This window comes from Pelmatolapia mariae, linkage group LG10_11, assembly GCF_036321145.2.
Source record: "Pelmatolapia mariae isolate MD_Pm_ZW linkage group LG10_11, Pm_UMD_F_2, whole genome shotgun sequence".
Lineage (NCBI taxonomy): Eukaryota > Metazoa > Chordata > Actinopteri > Cichliformes > Cichlidae > Pelmatolapia > Pelmatolapia mariae.
Window position 1 is genome coordinate 34595535 of NC_086236.1, and position 18212 is coordinate 34613746.

At 39.8% G+C, this 18212-nt stretch overlaps 1 protein-coding gene across 2 annotated transcripts; it reads left to right on the forward strand.

Moving 5' to 3' along the window:
- The first annotated feature begins 3861 nt into the window (after window positions 1-3861).
- On the forward strand, window positions 3862-9047 carry LOC134637806 (RING finger protein 145-like). Of its 2 annotated transcripts, XM_065471792.1 has the most exons (7): window positions 3862-3951; window positions 4749-4831; window positions 6233-6296; window positions 6753-6900; window positions 7054-7176; window positions 7295-7528; window positions 7622-9047. In XM_065471792.1, the coding sequence occupies exons 5-7, from the start codon at window positions 7162-7164 to the stop codon at window positions 7721-7723; spliced, it is 351 nt and encodes a 116-aa protein (XP_065327864.1). In that variant the 5' UTR covers window positions 3862-3951; window positions 4749-4831; window positions 6233-6296; window positions 6753-6900; window positions 7054-7161; the 3' UTR covers window positions 7724-9047. The 2 variants fall into 2 exon arrangements, with proteins under 2 accessions (XP_065327864.1, XP_065327865.1); XM_065471793.1 differs by lacking the exons at window positions 3862-3951; window positions 4749-4831 and having other exon boundaries at window positions 6044-6296.
- The last annotated feature ends 9165 nt before the right edge of the window (window positions 9048-18212 follow it).

Consider the following 18212-nt stretch of genomic DNA (forward strand, 5'->3'; position numbering starts at 1 on the left):
TTGTCTAATATTATAAATGGATTGATCTGAAACGTGTAAGTGTGACAAATATGGAATAAGATACGAAATCAGAAAAGAGGCAAAAAAAATTTCACAGTGCTATAGTCTGTAAATGGTCTTCTTTTGGCTATAGTAGATCTTTAAATTGTTCCTTTTTTAATTGTTTGTTTAAAATTGTTTTCTCTAGTTTAAGGCGTACGGTCCAGGCCTTCAGAGCAGTGTTCTGGCTGTTGGAAAACCCACTGAATTCACAGTTGATGCCAAGCAAGGAGGAAAAGCTCCTCTGAAAATTATAGCCCAGGTATATCTGGCTTTGTATATGACCACAAATATGTTAAATATATTGCATGTACCGTATTTTTCGGACTATGAGTCGCACTTAAAATCCGTTAATTTTCTCAAAAATCGACAGTGCGCCTTATGTATGAATTCTGGTTGTGCTTACTGACCTTGAACCGATTTTATGTGCTACACAGCGCTCAAAAATCTGTCAAAAAATGTTTTAGTATGAATTTGGTAAGCTACGAAGTCGCACCGCTTGATGGATTGTAGGAGCATTACGGCTACGTAGTCAGGAGCCTCGCAGAGTAACACGTACTGTGCTTCAACATAATATTACTGTATTGTGTGTGGATAAGGACCCCAAAATGGCACCTGTTAAGAGACATGCTTATGAAGCGGATTTCAAACTGAAGGCTGTCAGTCACGCAGTAGAACGTGAGAATAGAGCAGCTGCGAGAGATTTCAACATTAATGAATCAATGGTACAGAAGTGGAGGAAGCAAGAAGAAAGAGTTGAGTAAAGTTTGACTTATCTGACTGTTGCGTTTTATAATCCAGTGCGCCTCATGTATGAAACCAGACCTGTTCATCGACAGTGCGCCTTATAAACTGGTGCGCCTTATGGTCCGAAAAATACGGTGTGTTAAATCTGATAGAACTAATCCCTTGTCTTCTGCACAGGATGGTGAAGGCAATTCTGTGGATGTCCAGTTTAAGGATAATAGCAACAGCACATACACCGGCACCTACACCCCACGTAAGCCTGTGAAGCACACTGTGATGGTTCCACTGGACATAGGAGAGCTTGACCTCAGCCAGCTGACAGTCTCTCTTACAACACCCTCAGGCCCAGAGGAGCCCTGCCTGCTGAAGATGCTGCGTAACGCTCACATTGGTGAGTGTCCGTCTGATAAGTGAGAAGTTTGCTAAACAATGAGACTCATCAGAATCCAAATGCTTTATTAACCCCTGAGTAAAAGACAGAGAGGAGAAAATAATCAAAGTTAAAGCATGGAGAAAGAAGCAGGAGCAGCTGAAACGGGCTGCATGCACACACAAGAATAAGCCTTGGTTAACATCTGTTTTGTTTGTCTGTCTTAGGAATCTCGTTTGTTCCCAAGGAGATTGGTGAGCACCTTGTTAACATCAAGAAGAACGGTCATCATGTTCCCAGCAGCCCAATTGCTGTTGTGATCAAGCAGTCAGGGATTGGTGATGTGAACCGTGTGCGTGTGAGTGGACCGGGGCTGAGCGAGGCCAGGACTTTTCAGCCTGCAGAGTTCATCATTCACACTCGTGATGCAGGTATATGCTCAGTGAAAGCATAGATAGTGTGATATTTTTCTTTTTAAACATAAAAATAGAATATTTTTCAGTCTCATCTTGTTATATTAGGCTTCATCTGCTTGAGCCATTCCATTGAAGGACCCAGTTAAGTGGGCATTAACACTGAGGACCAGGAGGATGGCTGGTGACACGATGTGTTGCTTTTTGAGGCCTTTTAGCCTGTTTCACTTTGTCAGACAGGTTCTATTTAACTGATTTCCTGATTCACAAGTCTGCAATTAATCAGGCCTGAGTGTGTTTAGTAACACTGAACTGAAGTTTCCAACATTGGTTAATCACAGTTAACTTGTGATTTAACAAGAGGGGCAATTTGTTTTTACACAGGACCAGGGAGGTTTGGATAATCTTTCTCCCTAATCTATGAAATCATCATTTCAAAACTGCATTTTGTATTAACTTGTGTTATCTGTGTCTAATATTAAAATTAGTTTGATGATCTGAAACATATAAGTGTGATAAATATGCAAAACACTAGGAAATCAGGAAGGGGGCAAAGACCTTTTCACATCACTGTAGACGTGATTACAGAATACCTTTTACATCCTGGATTACAATACCATATCCATCAACGGCAGATACTGGTTTCCATGACACACAGATACTGGAGTGGTCTGACCTGACCACACTCGCACTGCTTACCTGCAAAGTGTCTAGAGACACGGAAAAAAGCCAGAAAACAAACAAAAAACACAAAGCCAAAGAATGTCATTTGCACACTAGCATGGACAATAACCGTAGACACAGTGCACCCAGTAATTTTTGAACTTCCAACCAAGTATCAAGAGCAGTACTGTCATTGTACCGGTACTAGCTGCTGTCTCATTGTTCAGAGAGCCCATCATTATGCAGAGAAAGGAATCTGTGTCTCTGGACCAAAATGACTGTACGTGTAGTGCTGTAGAAACAAGACTGCCCACAAACCTTGATGTTTCTATATGAGGAGACCTTCAAGTATGCATATCCTCCTGTAAGGGTAAAGTTAAGGGACGTTTGCACTTTTTGCATGTAAGCCGGTCGGTCTTAACTGGAAGTTGCACTTGAGCTGTCTTGGCATCTTTCCCTTGTTTGACTCACCAGTTTTGCCCTGAGCTGAACTGCTGCCTCCTTCTCTGTTGTGGTACTCAGCGGTGACCAACATGCTGTAACGTGTATCTGGCTGCAATGACTCCAGCATCACCTGCTTCTCTCCACCAGGGACCAGCACCTGCAGACAACAAACCACACTATCATCCCAACACAGTCAGAACTCATTTAAAGTTTTGGGACTTATGGGATTTCTGGAATTCTCACACATGACAGCCGGCTGAAGGCCAGAATAGTTGAAGATGTAAAGACTAGAACCCACTCACAGTGTGACCCTGGCTATCAGCTCCAGTCAGTGCTGTGTAGGACACACGATACTGGAGGACATGAGCATCGGGAGATACCCAGCTGAACACCATGCTGACGGCAGTCTCATCAGAAACCGTGAGGCTGGAATAAGAATAAGAAGTGGAATAAGAAGTGGTAATCTGTGTACTGTGCTAGTGATCTGCATAATTCACTTTAGATGGTCATTTGTTTGGATGGCTGAAGTCGGCTAACGACTCAGCTAATTTCATCAGGCTGCTAATGAAACATCTAAAATGATAGATGGTTAACTACACAACGGAAGTAACAGCATTACAATCACTTGATTTAATTACATTTTTCCCCCCAAACCTTTGATCCAAATTAGCAAAGTACTGCAGCCATCTGAACCTTCTAGGTGTTACATGTTACAGTGTTCCACTCTGGCCAGCTTTAAAAATGGAAAACTCTTTGTTTGGTTGACTCAGTTCTGTAAATGAGGCTCCTTTCATTTGTGAGACTGTTGTTCTTCTCTCCTCTTTTGTCCGCCCTTACAAGGTGAAGGTGCTGCCCACCCATGATACCAGCAAGGTGCGTGCAAGTGGATCCAGCCTTAACACCACTGGAGTGCCCACCTCTCTGCCAGTGAAGGTCACCATTGATGCCAAAGATGCAGGTGAGGGACTGCTGGCAGTGCAGATCACTGTGAGTGCATGAACGTGGACCACACAATAATGTATTCAAAGCATTGATATTTAGGTAACAGTTTTTGTTTTCTCCTGAAGGACCCAGAGGGGAAGCCCAAGAAGCAAATATCTGTGACAGCCATGATGGGACCTACCTGGTGTCTTATGTGCCAGCCATGACTGACAGATACACCACACTCATTAAGTACGGAGGAGACGAGATCCCTTATTGACCCTACTGAATCAGGGCCCTGCCCACCGGAGATGCCAGCAAGTGCACTGTCACTGAATGTTGTCCAGTGGCCAGGTAGGACTTCCTTGGTTGCTCATACACTTTTAGTTTTCTTTGAAAACGGCCCTTTAAGTCACTTGAGCCATGACTTGAGTAAGCACTGTCCTGTTGAGTTTGTGGGCTCAGATGACACTTATTGTAGAAACGATGAGAAATCATGTTTTAGTTTTTTGTAAATTATAGTCAAACATACAGTGAACTAAGGTATTCTTGTTGGTTAACAGAGCAATGCGATAATAAAAGTGGACAAAGCACATCGAGTTGCCACAAATATTTTTGTATATTATGCAGTTTACATAGTCGAAAAGGAGTATAAAGGAATGTGGGGCCTCCCTGCTGCTGCCGAGTCGGGGCAGTTTGCTTTTCTCCACCCCAGGGAACCAGGATCATATTTTTAAAGGGTTTCTTCTTTTGGATATAAAAGTGTCATTATGTGCATGCACTGGACATAATCAGAAAAGAAGCACTCACAACAGTAACCGTGTATGGAGTGAAACCTGGAGCTGGACATGTAACGTGCCCCACTTTCTTTTAAGCCCATCCACCACCCCAGCATCCACCTGTATGCTCCTGGAGTTCTATGACTAACATATTTGCAGGGAGTGATCCACCCGAAGACTCGGCACCGAGCTCAAACTGTATTCTGCTGCTGTGTTTAATCAGTGAAATTAACTTGGCTTTGTTGCATTTTATTCTTTTTTATTTTCTTTTACAAGTTGATTTCTGTTGTAATTTCTGGATAAAAGGTAAAAGTATTACAATTGTTATATGAATAAAATATAGTTAAAATGTCCTGTGTATGGTTTGCTCAGCTGAAGCAGACCTAGATGTGGTTTGTGAAGCCTGTCTACCTGAGCTCCAGACAACCCATCAGACTGCAAGAAGCCTGTTTAAGGTAAGTCTTTATTAAGGACCGCTGTAGTCTTGTGAGTATTTGAGTGCAAAAATGAGTGGTCTCCAGCTAATTTCGAAAGGCTGGTTGCGCGATGAGCACGTTGAGCTCTTTTAATATAAGAATTTTCCCCATTCTGTTCGCCCGTCATGTGGCCACATGTGGCGGACTAGCAGGTTAGTAACGTCCGGGTTCGAGCCCTCGGCTCACCTGGCTCTCTATGTTCATCTGCTAGGGGGAGGTCCAGGCAGGTGATCTTGGAGTGAAAATTCCAAGGGATGAACCTTGTTCAGCCTGGGCCTCCCCTGACTTATTTTTTTTGTGTGTGTGGTTTGTTTTTTTTCTTTTACCTGCCAGCAACAAACAGCCCAGCCCCTTTTATGGGACCTCCTTGTTGTCATGGCTACCAAGGACCACTCTTCTTGTGCCAACAAGTCATTGCCTGACAAAACATTATTTCCTATGTTTCTCTGTGTGTGTGTGTTTTTTTTTTTTATCTCCAATATCTTTACATATCTTGCTAGATAGACTTCCTTGAACAGGGTTTACAAACGCCTTATCCTCTTTGTCCACTTAAAATATCTTTACACAACTATTCTTATATTTCTTGCAACATCTGCTGTCCTCTTGCCCACATTACTCTTAAAAAACACTTTTTTAACGTCAACCACATTTTTGGAACTAGATAAATAAAGCATATATAAAAGTCACTACCAAAAACTCATTGCAGCTTGTACGTTGTTATAGGAATGTTGTTTGTGGCTCAAGATTACTTGAATTCATCCATGAAGGATACATTTGATATATGTTTTCACATATTATAGACCAACAAGTTATTATAGCAGTTTAAATACGAGCGATCGGTTTTTGGCAGACGATCATTTTTTAGCACAACACCGCTAAGCACCAAGTCATCCATCCTTTCTCCTTTTCTTCTTTTCATGCCGCCACCATGGGAAGCGCCCACAAATGTGTCATTTCACACTGGCAGCAGGCTGGCGGAGCTAGCTGTGGTGCTTGTTTTCTCTGACTTTGCTGTTTCACCGTGTTTAGATAACGTGTCATCTGCAAAAAGTTGCACTCATTTTCCTGCTTTAGCTTTGTACTCACACACACACACACACACACACACACACACACACACACACACACACACACACACACACACGTGTGTGTGTTAGTTTAGTCTGTTTCAACCTCTCTTCGTGTGGAAACACACATATCTAGAACTATTCTTTAAGGATGTCTGCATTTCACACAACTGTCTAATAGGATAAAATAATTGACATTGTATACCCAAAGGTCAAGTCTGGATAAACGTGTATATGATCTCCAACTTGAATGCAAAGCCAAGGCATATAATTGTGTGGTGTGTCAACTCTAATTTGTTTCCTCTCTGTGCAGGGGGATGACTGAAGCTATCACCTTGCTAATCCTTGCTGTCCCAACTGGCCTCATTGAGCTGCAGGTCATCCACAGAGCCTTCCTCCTCTCTATCATCTTCTTTATTGTTGTTGCTTCCATCCTGCAGTCCATGCTGGAGATAGCTGATCCTATAGTCCTAGCCCTGGGAGCATCTAGAGACAATTAAGATAATATACCAAAGACTTTTTTATGTGTTTATTTTTAAGAAAACTCTGTGTCCCGCTGTTTGTTTTATTTTTTACTGATCATAAACAACTATTAATAACTATGGGCAGTTAGTTAATTATCACAGAATTCATTATCTATGGTCATCAGTACAACTCATGCTAACATCATAAATTAAGTAATACTAGGGTGTACTGTCCTTCTTTCTTCATTCCTAAACAGGCAGTTAGTCTTTTTGACATCAATAAATGTAATCTGACTGAAAGTGTGTTTGCAAAGCCTGCTATCAACCTGACTGCTTTCTCATATGCTGGTTTTGCTGCCCGTCCCGTAGGAGTTTGTGGAAGCACTTCCGTGCAGTTTCTCTCTGTCCCTTCCTGCTGACCTTTCCAGCGTACATGGCTTATATGATCTGCCAGTTCTTCCACATGGACTTCTGGCTTCTCATCATCATCTCCTCCTCAATCCTCACCTCTCTCCAGGTAACACACAACCGCATCGCAGTGACATCGCAAAAACATTCAATTGAATAGTTTAAACTTGCTCTACCCAAACAGTTCAGCCCAATAATAATTAAACATGTATATTTGCTTGTTTTTTAATTCCATAATAACTCTGAAACACTCTACCGCCAGGTGCTTGGCACTCTGTTGATCTGTTGTTCTCTTCATGGTGGAGGAGTTTCGTAAAGCTCCAGTGGAGAACGTGGATGAAGTCATATATTGTGTAAATGGGACCTACAGATGCTGGAGTTTCTGGTATGTGTCACACACACGTACAGCAACTCTTTGCTAAGTTCTGACTGTAAACAGACACTGTCATGTAATGCATCAGCACTGTCTCTGCCTCACTGTCAGTGATTTGTTACCTCACCAGGTTGCGGTGTGCGTGGTGTGCTATGGTGTATCAGAGACTGTATTTGGCGAGTGGAGTGTGATGGGAAGCACCATCATCTTGGTCCACTCGTACTATAACGTCTGGCTCAGAGCCCAGCTGGGCTGGCAGAGCTTCCTGCTCAGGAGAGATGCTGTAAACAAGACAAAAAGCCTCCCCACAGCTAGCAATACACAGCTGGAGCAGTATAATGACATCTGTGCTATCTGCTTCCAGGTATGAACTGTTTTTATCTTTATCTAAAGAGGATGCATGACCTTAATCTGGGGCTTTAAAAGCTAGGCTAATGTGAAATTTGATTTGTTCCAGGACATGACCAGTGCTGTGATCACTCCGTGCAGTCATTTCTTCCACGCTGGCTGTCTGATGCCCTCTCTGTCATTCACAACTCAAGAGCCAATCACCAACTAACGGTGGAGCTACCCAAGATACACCTGCAGCCAATCACATCGTCAAACCTCCATTATCATCTTCCTCTTGTTCTTCTTCTCCTCTTGCAACTGATTCTGTGCTGCACCAGTCCCCTGCAGATCACCCTTCTGCATCTTCTTTCTCTACCTCTTACACATCAGACACACCCGACGCTCCTGCATCTCTCTGCCATTCTGTCTCCACCTTTCACCAACCAACTTCACAGGTACTGACCTAAGCAGAGGCGAACCCTGCTAAACCCGAATCCCCCCCTCAGCTAAAATCAGTCTCCCTTGTGGACAGCCAGGAAAACTCTACTGGTCCATCATCACAATCGAACCCACCAACTCCCCATTCAGTGGAACCTGTGTTTGGGTGTTAATGGTAGCAGGTATTTAGTATTGCACACTGATATATGTAAAGACTCCAGTGTGTGCATATGTGGTGTACATTCACTGCTGTTGTGCAGTGTACAGTCTGACAGCAGCTGGAGGGAAAGGCCTCCAAAATGTCCCCTTTGCACACTGTGGGTGCAGCAGCCTGTCACTGAAGGGACTGCTTAGTGTTGTCAGAGTGACCTGTATGGGGTGGGAGCTGTTATCTGACAGAGAAAACTACCTCCACTGGGTCAAGAGGGCATCCCAGAACAGAGCTAGTTTTCTTGATCAACCTGTTCAGTTTCTTCCTATCCCCAGCAGACCACACCATAAAACATGGACAATACCACCAAAGAGTCCTAGAAGGTCTTCAGGAGCGCTCCCTGCTCCCTTCCAAATCCCTTCCAAAAGACTTCTCTGTTGCAAATACAACCATCTCTATCCTTTTGTGTAGATGGACTCTCTGTTGTTACTCCAGACCAGTTTATTGGTCAGATCACTTATATGAGTCAGCTATCTTAATGCCCATTCTCTGGATGTTCACTGGTGTAGGTGGAGTCCACTACCTGCTCCTTGTTTTTCCGAGTGTTGATCTGGAAGTGGTTCTGCTGGCACCAGTTGGAAAAAGTCCTCAGTCAGTTCTCTGTATTCCCTGTTGTCCTGTTGTCAGTAAAGTACACAGTGAGGAGATGCTCTCATTGCCCACTCATTATTTTAAAATAGAGATAGCCTATATAGTTCATACATATGAGAGACTGTTATGAGCAAATTGGGAGAAAGCGTTAAATGAGCTGTGAGCCACTGCTGGCACTGTCATCACATTGGAGGGTCACTTTAGTGTTCAAGTAGTATAAAAACAAACAAGAAAAAACCCACAAATATTTCAAAAAATGTAGTGTTTTGTTTTTTTGTCACTGAATAGTGTTGGAATAAAGTGTGAAAATTGTGAAGGATTAAAATATTCCAAGAGCTCAAATTACTTCACCAAAACATGTTTCATTCATATTTTATCAACACAAATTGCACAGGTTTATTGAATATGAATAACTTGTGTTAATTCAACTCAATTGTTTAAGCTCGTGCCAAAGCAAAACATCTGTGTGCAACCAATGTCCACTATTGAACTAAGTAAACTCAGCATGTTTTTTTTCAGTGCATAATCACATTTAGTGTAATAAACTATTAAAGCAGAATTACATATTAGGATTTAGCCAAGTGTTAGGATGTAATGCAGAGTAGTATTTCTAGTAGGCTTGTTTTGATATGCCTGTTTTCATTTTATTTTCTAAATTTAAAGAAGGCTTTAGAAAGGTCAAAATAAATCTTCTGTAAGGGAGTATCAGCTATTCTAGTAGAATTTATTTTACCAATGCAAGGGTGCATTAGTACCTTGTAATACAACATATCTATTTCATAAAGGGCGAACACAAATTTCCAAAGAGACTTCCTGGCAGCTGCCATTTTAAGTATAACCTCTGGTACGGGTACATTCAGTTTGCAGCAGCTATACAACAGTGGCCTCTAGAGGTGTTTACACACTATGACCAAATCAGACAATGCAACACAACACGCAGGTCGCCCCAATGAATTGATTAAGCTGGTAGCAGTGACTTGTTAACTTATCATTTGTCATGCATATCTCCCATGAATGATATGAAATCATTTAGAGACATAACATTGACATCACAAAGTAGAAGCTGCAATCAGTTTTTAGGAAAGTGAGTTTAATAAGAGTAGGTAAAATAATGCAGTAATTTCTTAGATTTTATAATCCCTTTATAAATCATGTTGGCTACAGCCTATTTAGCAGTGCAACAAGAGCATTAGACAAACAAACAAACAAACAAAAACAAAAAAGTTAGTACCCAGGGATAAAAATGTTGTATATGAAAGGGAAACCTAATGGACAGATGTGATGCCTGAACAGTGGTGGCTTTAAGTGATGTATCAACTCAAACATGCATCCATCGTCTATGTCACATAAGTACGATGATCGGTGGTGATTGTTGGCGCTGCTTTGGAAGCAGAAACTGTTGGTTTGAAAGCCTTTAGTGTCTCCTTGTGGTGGGACTCTTATACTGCACTGTAAGATGTCGAGCAGTGTCAGCCGTATGCTAGAAAGTGATACATTAAAATTTCTGGGGTCACCATGAAGAGCTTACTTCCTTTCTTAGTCAGTGTGTAAAATGTGGTACTTAACAGATTGAAAAGAAAAATGATGGCACCCTTGTAGTTCACACAAGTGGTGATGACTCAGGGTTTTAATTTGTAAGGTTTGAATTTTGAGCCATCATAAATTTTAAAACAGGAAAGTTTACTATTTAACATATGTTAAGTCAAAGCTAATATAGCTGCTCATATATAGCTACTTATAATTTGAAGACCAATGAGTAGACTTCCCAGAATGGAAACAGCACTCTTTGTGTGGTTTGAGAAAACAGTCAAGTTGTTAAGAACTATGACTGAGAAGAATCCGCCTGTGTACAGCAGCAGGCTGCCTTCCTAGGATTTGGATATCCTCCGTGCGCTCGTCTCTGCATTATGTGCATTACCTCTCTTGGAACGTTAAAACCACAGCAGCTTTTTATACTTTTTTTCATTCACTATCAGCTTACACGTAAAGTCTACTCTGAAGAAGATTATTCAAAACATGCAACACAGTCACCAATCCCAGCAAATTCACCCCTAAGTCCGACTGTACAATACAGAAAATAAAAGAGCTACATCTCAGACTCTACAGGCTTCAGTTAGCATGTTAAATGTGAAAGTTCAGTTAGAAAAAGACTGAACAACAACGGCCTGAGTTGAGCAATTAACCAAATTGACAAACATTGCTCTAAATAATACTCCCCTAATCCAAGTAGTCACCCAAACCTGGACGTGGATTTAGAGGTCTGAGGGCCATCTCACACATTTATTCAGAATAAAACAAGTTTAAATTAAAATTAAACAAATCAAAATCTTATGGACGTATCCCTTTTACATGTTGATAAAATGTTTAGGATGACATGGAGATATAACACTCATGCACCCTGAAAAAGGTCTAAATATGTATCAAAGGGACATCAGTGGATTTCTATGGGGCAAACGTACTTAAACCAGCCACTGTGACCATTGCGGCAGAGCAGAATGAATGATACTGATGGGGACTGTGAGGGTTTGTAGTTAAATTCCTGCTCTTACAGGATCAGTGAGTGTCTGTTTAAAGATTATTAACATACTTTCACATCACTATGGAACACCAGCATTTCTGCACAGGAGAGAACCACCTGCCTTAATCTACCATGATGCTCTGTGTTGTGTTGTCATGGCAATATGAAGTCAAATAAATACAAATGTAGAAAAATGCACATTTGAAGGAGGACAAGAAGACAGCCAACTGGAAGAGCTTTTGAAGCAGGAAAACTTTTCTGGACTTCTCTTAATTTAACTGGAAATTTTGTATTACAAGTCAAGGAGGAAACAAGGAGGCAGATTGGATTATATCTGAGGACAGGACGCATGAAGGAGAAGCATGAGGAGAAAACAGCAGAGCGATGGTGCAGAGCTAATCGTGGATCAAGTCAAAGAAGCAAGCATCAAAACTGTGAGTAAACATAACACACAAAGAGTTACAAATTACTGTGCTGATTAAGGAAACATTAAATTGGGTTAGTTTGGGGTCTGGAGCTTAAGGTTTGTGGGTTCAGTTGGTCTCAAAATTGAGGAAAGACAAAAAATGTTTCTTTTGAAAGGTTGTTGGAGGATTCTTACTGCCAGAAATATCTGGGTCTGCATCTGCTTTTATTTAAAAAAAAAAAAGTTGAATTTTATTCAGTCACATTGGAAAGGGAAAATTGGAGGATCAGGACAATAATGTGGCCAAATTTACTGTTTCCTTAATCAGAACAATAATTTTGATCTGAACTAGAAATGTTGAAATGGGTTATTTTCTTTCTTCTCTACTGATCACTGTGTTACATGTTGAGTTACTTGTCAGTCTACATTAATGTTAATGGTACTTTTAAAAAAATGCAGTTTATTCGTAATTTTGTAGAAAAAGGCTCTGCACCTGTGAAAAAAATAGGTATCCACACCCCCAAAATCACTGTAGATCAGAGTAGCTAAGCCCTGGTTAACTGCAATTATATTACAGGAGATGAAAAATATTGGAATGATTGAAAGAAACAAAGATTGCTTTAGGGTTTGAAGATTCGACCTTCTTATTGAAAGAGACGAAAACTAATCTATGTGTGACACTGAGAAAAAAACTGAAAGCTTAAAAGACCTGGACGTCCAACTGTTGTTATACAAATGTGCAAACTTGTTTTAATGACATTAGAAAGAAAAATCAGATGTTTAAAAAGGTAATATGTAAAAATGATTTTTATATTACTTGAAAAAAATGATGTTGGTTAGTGCGGCTGTATTTGGAAAAACTGCTGGGTCACTAGTAAGCTGAGATTTAATGTGATGAACTGAGGATAGGTAATATAATCTACACACTCGCTATTATTGTTGTAATCCATACACAAAGTTAATATTTTATAAAACATCAATCATAATTGGTGATCAATGCAAGTTTTAAGCAATAATATTTATTTGCATTCACAACTAATTTACAAAATATAAAAAAGAATCTTGTTTTTTTAAGAAAAAAAGACGTTTCTTACTGACTTCAAACTTTTGAGCTGTAGAGGAGATTGATGAGCACGCAATAAAGTGAACTTTTTAGGGAGAGTTTGCCATCAACTCAATTTTTGATGATAGACAACCTAAAAAAATGAGCGTTTCTTAGACACTGATGTGTGGAACGATCACATGATTATAAACCAGATGAAAATTGACTTCAAACTTTTGAGCTGTAGTGTCGATTGATTACAATGATAGCGTATAGTTATCTATTACAGAAGAATGTATAGAAGTATGAGGACAGAGAGACATTCTTTAATGTAATATCACATGAAGTTTATCAGTAATGTTTTCACAGCTTTAATCAAATCATTCATCCATAAGTTGTGATGGAAAAATGTCTGCAAGTGTGCAGGAGCCCATTTTTAGAGACAATCAGTCCTGTGTTATAATGTTAATTGAAGTTTATCAGGTCAGATGACCAATGGAAAATAAGAAATATACTCTTACTAATTATTAGAGTTACAAGTACTTTGCTAAGCAAAATTAAATGAGGTTTGGTTGGAACTTGAGACGTTTACATAAAAGGTTCAGTTCGTGATGCATGAAAGAAAATAATTTCTTCTAAAAATCTTTTGGAGAATTCTGATGGTAAGAAATGAAAAATATTCAAAGAGTGAAACTGTTAAAAAAGTGAAGGTTTTGTGCAGCTGGGTGTTGCAGCCCCTTTAGAGGAAAATGTAAACTTGGTTTAATGAGGTTAAAAAAAAAACCTGGGATGATCCAGACACATTTATTGTTTCTTTAATCACCACAATAGTTTGAGTTTGTGCTAAAATCTCTTAAAAAGCTGTTTTGAATGATAAGTTTGGCTTTAATGTGTTAAACTTGCATTAGATAAGACAATGTACCACTGAACACAGGAGGGATTATTGCTAAAAATGGGTCTCTGAACACCTCTGTAGATATTCTATTCAAAATCATTCATGATTTGTGATCAGTGTCAATATTAAGCATTTATATGATTATTTACTCTTTTGATTAATTGCTGTGATTCAATATGAGACCAAATTTGAGTCTATTCAGAAAACAAGACATTTCTAATTCACCTCAGACTTTTGAGCTGTAGTCTACATTGTAATTATAGTGTACGGTTATTGATTAGAGCAGATGATATGAGACTATCAGGAGAGACTGTTAAAAAGTTATGAGCTGTCTTGATGCAGAGAAAGTGGAGTTTGTCATCCTTGAGCTGCTGCCAAGATAGGCAGCAGGTAGGATTGAATGATGCTCTGGCTCTGTGGTCAAGTTCAGACATAGGCTTTAAGCAACCATGAGCCACTGATAAGCGTGATAGATTAATAAGCATGTATAAAGTGGACTTGTTAAACAGCTCTGATAGGAGAAAGTCAATGAGCACGCAATAAAGTGGACTTGTTATTGCCAGTTTACCATCAGCCTTGCTAAAGTTGAACTTCATTTGTATTTAAAGACAGACTTTAAAGAAAATTCTTATTTGAAACTGGTGATAAAATCCAGGTCAGACACAGTTACATACAAACATACAGTACACACTACTGCTCAAAAGTCCCTGGTTTTAAATCACATGAAGTTTATCAGTAATGTTTTCACAGCTTTAATCAAATCATTCATCATCCATAAGTTGTGATGGAAAAATGTCTGCAAGCGTGCAGGAGCCCATTTTTAGAGAAATTAAATGAGGTTAGGTTCGAACTTGAAATTTTAATATAAAAGTTTCAGGTGGTGATGAATGTAAGTTTCACATAGTAGAAATTTGTGTTTATCATTTATATTGGTTTTATTCTGAGTTTAGTGTTTATTTGTGAGCATTGTTTTTATCTCCATGATTTTACTCTGTTTGTATCACATGTTTTTACATTGTTTTAATCCACTGTGGATTGGCTGGGCATGGGACAAATTAGCTGATGGTCATCACCTGCTGAGGCATGTGTCTGTCCAGTGGTGTCCTTTCAGCTGTTTAAAGGACTTATTAAAAGGAAGCAAGCTGAGTACTGGAAGGAGAGAGGCCCTAGATTGGAACAGGAACGCATGAAGCCCGTCTGGAGACCGGTCAGCGTGATGTGGTGACCCAGTCCCGACAGCAGGAACGGCGACAGTAGGAGACAACGCGTGTGATTGACATCAGTGCAGATGTATACCACTGCCTGCATTTGTGAGTAGTGGCTGACTGTTGTTCACTGGGTGCAGCCGTGTTGGGAGAGTGTCGCCATGGCTATAAGCCAGGGCAGCTTCCGGGATGATGGTTCTGGCTCCTATTTGTTTTTACGTACAGGTGATGACGTGAGGGGAGCCGCTGTGGTATCGAGCGACGGACTCCAATGGAGAATGCGAACTGGGCTGGGATGTGATGGGGCCCAGTGGACGGACGAGACTGGGACAGGAGGCTCCTAGTCTGCCTGGCACGATGCTGGCGTGGACCTCGCTTAGCAAGAGGAATTTCTGTCCAGCTCAAGAACACACAAGGAGTATTCGTCCTGGGTTATGGGACTGGGTGGGATTTTTGTGCATGAAGAGAATTGTCTTTTTACCAGTTTTAGAATAATCTTATCTAGTCTCGGTGGGAATTTTAGCATATTGAGAAAAATGTTGTTGTGAATTGGCTTGATTTAAATCAAATTGAACTGCACTCAATTAAAACCAAATATAACTTGTAATCAAATCTATTCAAATGTAAAGTCATCTCACTCAATTTGGACAACTAGCACTGAAAAATACACTGACATCCTCTGTTTCCCCAATTAGCAGATGAGAGGTTGCTGTTTTATTCATGACTCAATACTTGAATGGTTTTATCCTGTTTATGAATAAACATTTTAAAATGACATTGCTTCATTGTATGATTAATTCTTTGTCTGTGTCAGTCCTTAATACATACACATGTGTACAATAATTCTAGTTGCCATAGTCTCCGGAGATCCTATGCTCCGTTTTCTCATACTTTTCTTCACTGTTTACCTCATTCTGCCCAATAAAATGTACACATTTCTGTAAACAATTATGACTTGTTTTATGCCAATAATAAAAAATGTCTCCATGTGAGGACGTACTTGAAAAGAAAAAGTCACCACTTTGCATTTTACAAAGCAAGTAAACAAACACGGGGCTATTTATCATATAAATAACTTTTAGGTCTGTGGGATAGAAGGACAGGATCTTTAAATGTTGTGCCTCCATAATTATTCTAGAGTCTTTACAGTGTTCAGCGACTGTTGTGATTTGGTGCTATATACATAAACTTGAAGTGAATGAATCCACCTGTTCACAGGAGATCACAGGAAGTTGACAGCAAACATCAGGAGATCTTATTGTGCGCCAGAGTAAAAGGGTGGTTTCTTGGGACTAAAAGCACATAAACTACAGCAGAAGCTCACATAAAGCAGGAAATAAGCAGGCAGCACTTCAACTGCTAATGCACGTTTTGCACTTTTATTGTTGTGTCATTCACTAACAGTTCAATGGTGCAAGATTACCATATACAGAATTAGGATATCTGCATGACACATCTATGCTATACAGCGAATGGATTATAATTATTACAAATACAGTAAGCATATTTACATTTGATTTCAAGCTCCATACAATATAGATATTTACAAAGTATGAAAATGAAACCGGTCTGACAAATAATGTACAGTGTTAATGACGGGTTTTTTTCTCCTTTTCTTTTGGTGAACAAATCTGAAAGGGGGCGGGATTAACTGATATTAATTGTCAGAGGGGGAAAATATCATGGCTAGTTTCGTTTGAAAGGCATCAATGGAAAAACAACACACACAGAAAAAAGTGATGAGGTGAAGAAAGACACATTAAGTGTGCTGTCGCTTTAGATGTCACAAGTTACTTTGTATAGTCCTATATCCCTGATATTAGAAAGAATTAAAATGAGTTAAAATACACCTTTATTTTGATAGAGTTCAGATGGATGCCTAGCATGACTAATGAGTAGATACACTGTAAAATGTAATATTGTGTTCAATTAAAAATATTAATTAGGCTGAACACAGTTTTTATCAATTTGTTATTAGAACTCGATTTAAATAAGTTTCCGGTACTTTTTATGCAAAACTGCTGATAAACTCAATTTATTTGAGTTGTCTTAACTTAGAAAAACTAAGTAAGCTGGAAGTTTTGCTTCTCAGTGCGGAAGGATGAAAGAAGTGTTTTGAAAATGCCACGTGACTACCGTCCTCCTCCCTCGCGGATCAGTCCGCATGTTCATGGTGCCAGCATTTTTTATGGAATATGTTGAGCAAACCTGGAGAAGCGTCAGCTCAAGATATTATTGTTGTCATTGCTGTGGATCTTTACCTGATACACTGACTTGGTGAGTAAATGTTTACTCTTATTCAAACTGATTTTGTGGCTTCTCTTAGTTTAGCACCAGGTTCAGAGGTGGGTCGAGTATCCAAAAATTGTACTCAAGTAAGAGTAGCATTACTTTAAAATATTATTACTCAAGTAAAAGTGAAAAGTAGTCGTCAAAAAAGTTACTCAAGTAAGAGTAAAAAAGTACTTGGCGAAAAGACTACTCAAGTAGCGAGTAACTGTTTAAAATGTCCGATTTATTTATTAAATAAATGTTATCAGACAAACAAAAATAAATAAAAACAAATGTTACTATTTTCAAAAGGAATATATGTAAAAACATCAACAAAATAAGGCACAACAATTCTAATTTCCAGATTTCAGTTTTTCACAGCATAAAGCTTTTTTCACCAATACCTACAGTAAATAATATAAATATATAAACAGTGCAAACAATTTCCGGTGACAAGATATGCTGTAAACTTTATATTCATTTTTGGTGAATATAAATGGCACAGCAGCCTCTTCAACGTATGTACATACAAGGCAGCTCAGTTTACCATAACTTGTATGGGTGTGCATCTGTTTCTGCATATTTAGCAAAAATGTGCTATTTCTTCACTCAGTGAGGTGATGGTTAAGCTTCAGCAGCAGTTTGGTCTCAAGGTTCTTGCTGTGAAGCTGTAACTGTTTAGCAGTGAACAGGAGTCCTGCCTGACTAAGTCCTTCACAAGCTCCAGATGCAGGAAGAGCTGTATTGACTTTGATCGACAGCTTCTTGATGTGAGGAACGCCATGCAATAGATCCACACCTCCAGTGAATGGACATGAAAGGTACCTCTCCAGCTCCCCTGCTTCTGGCTTTCCTGACCCCATGGATCCATCATCTTAGTCGGTTAGGCTGCTGTTTGTGCTGGCCTCATCCAGCTCTGAGTCTAGGTGATGTCTGATGAAGTGGAGACCTGTGGAAAGATGTAAGGTTTTCAAAAGAATTAGGTCTGGTCATTATAGTGCTGTATACACTGCCAAGCTGCAGATGTTTGGAGCTAGCCTCCAAAAGCTGGCCATACACTGTGCGATTTTTGGCCCATTTTGAGCTGATTTTTCAGTCGCACAACCGTTTTGGGGATCGGCCCGTGTTTCGCCTTAATCGT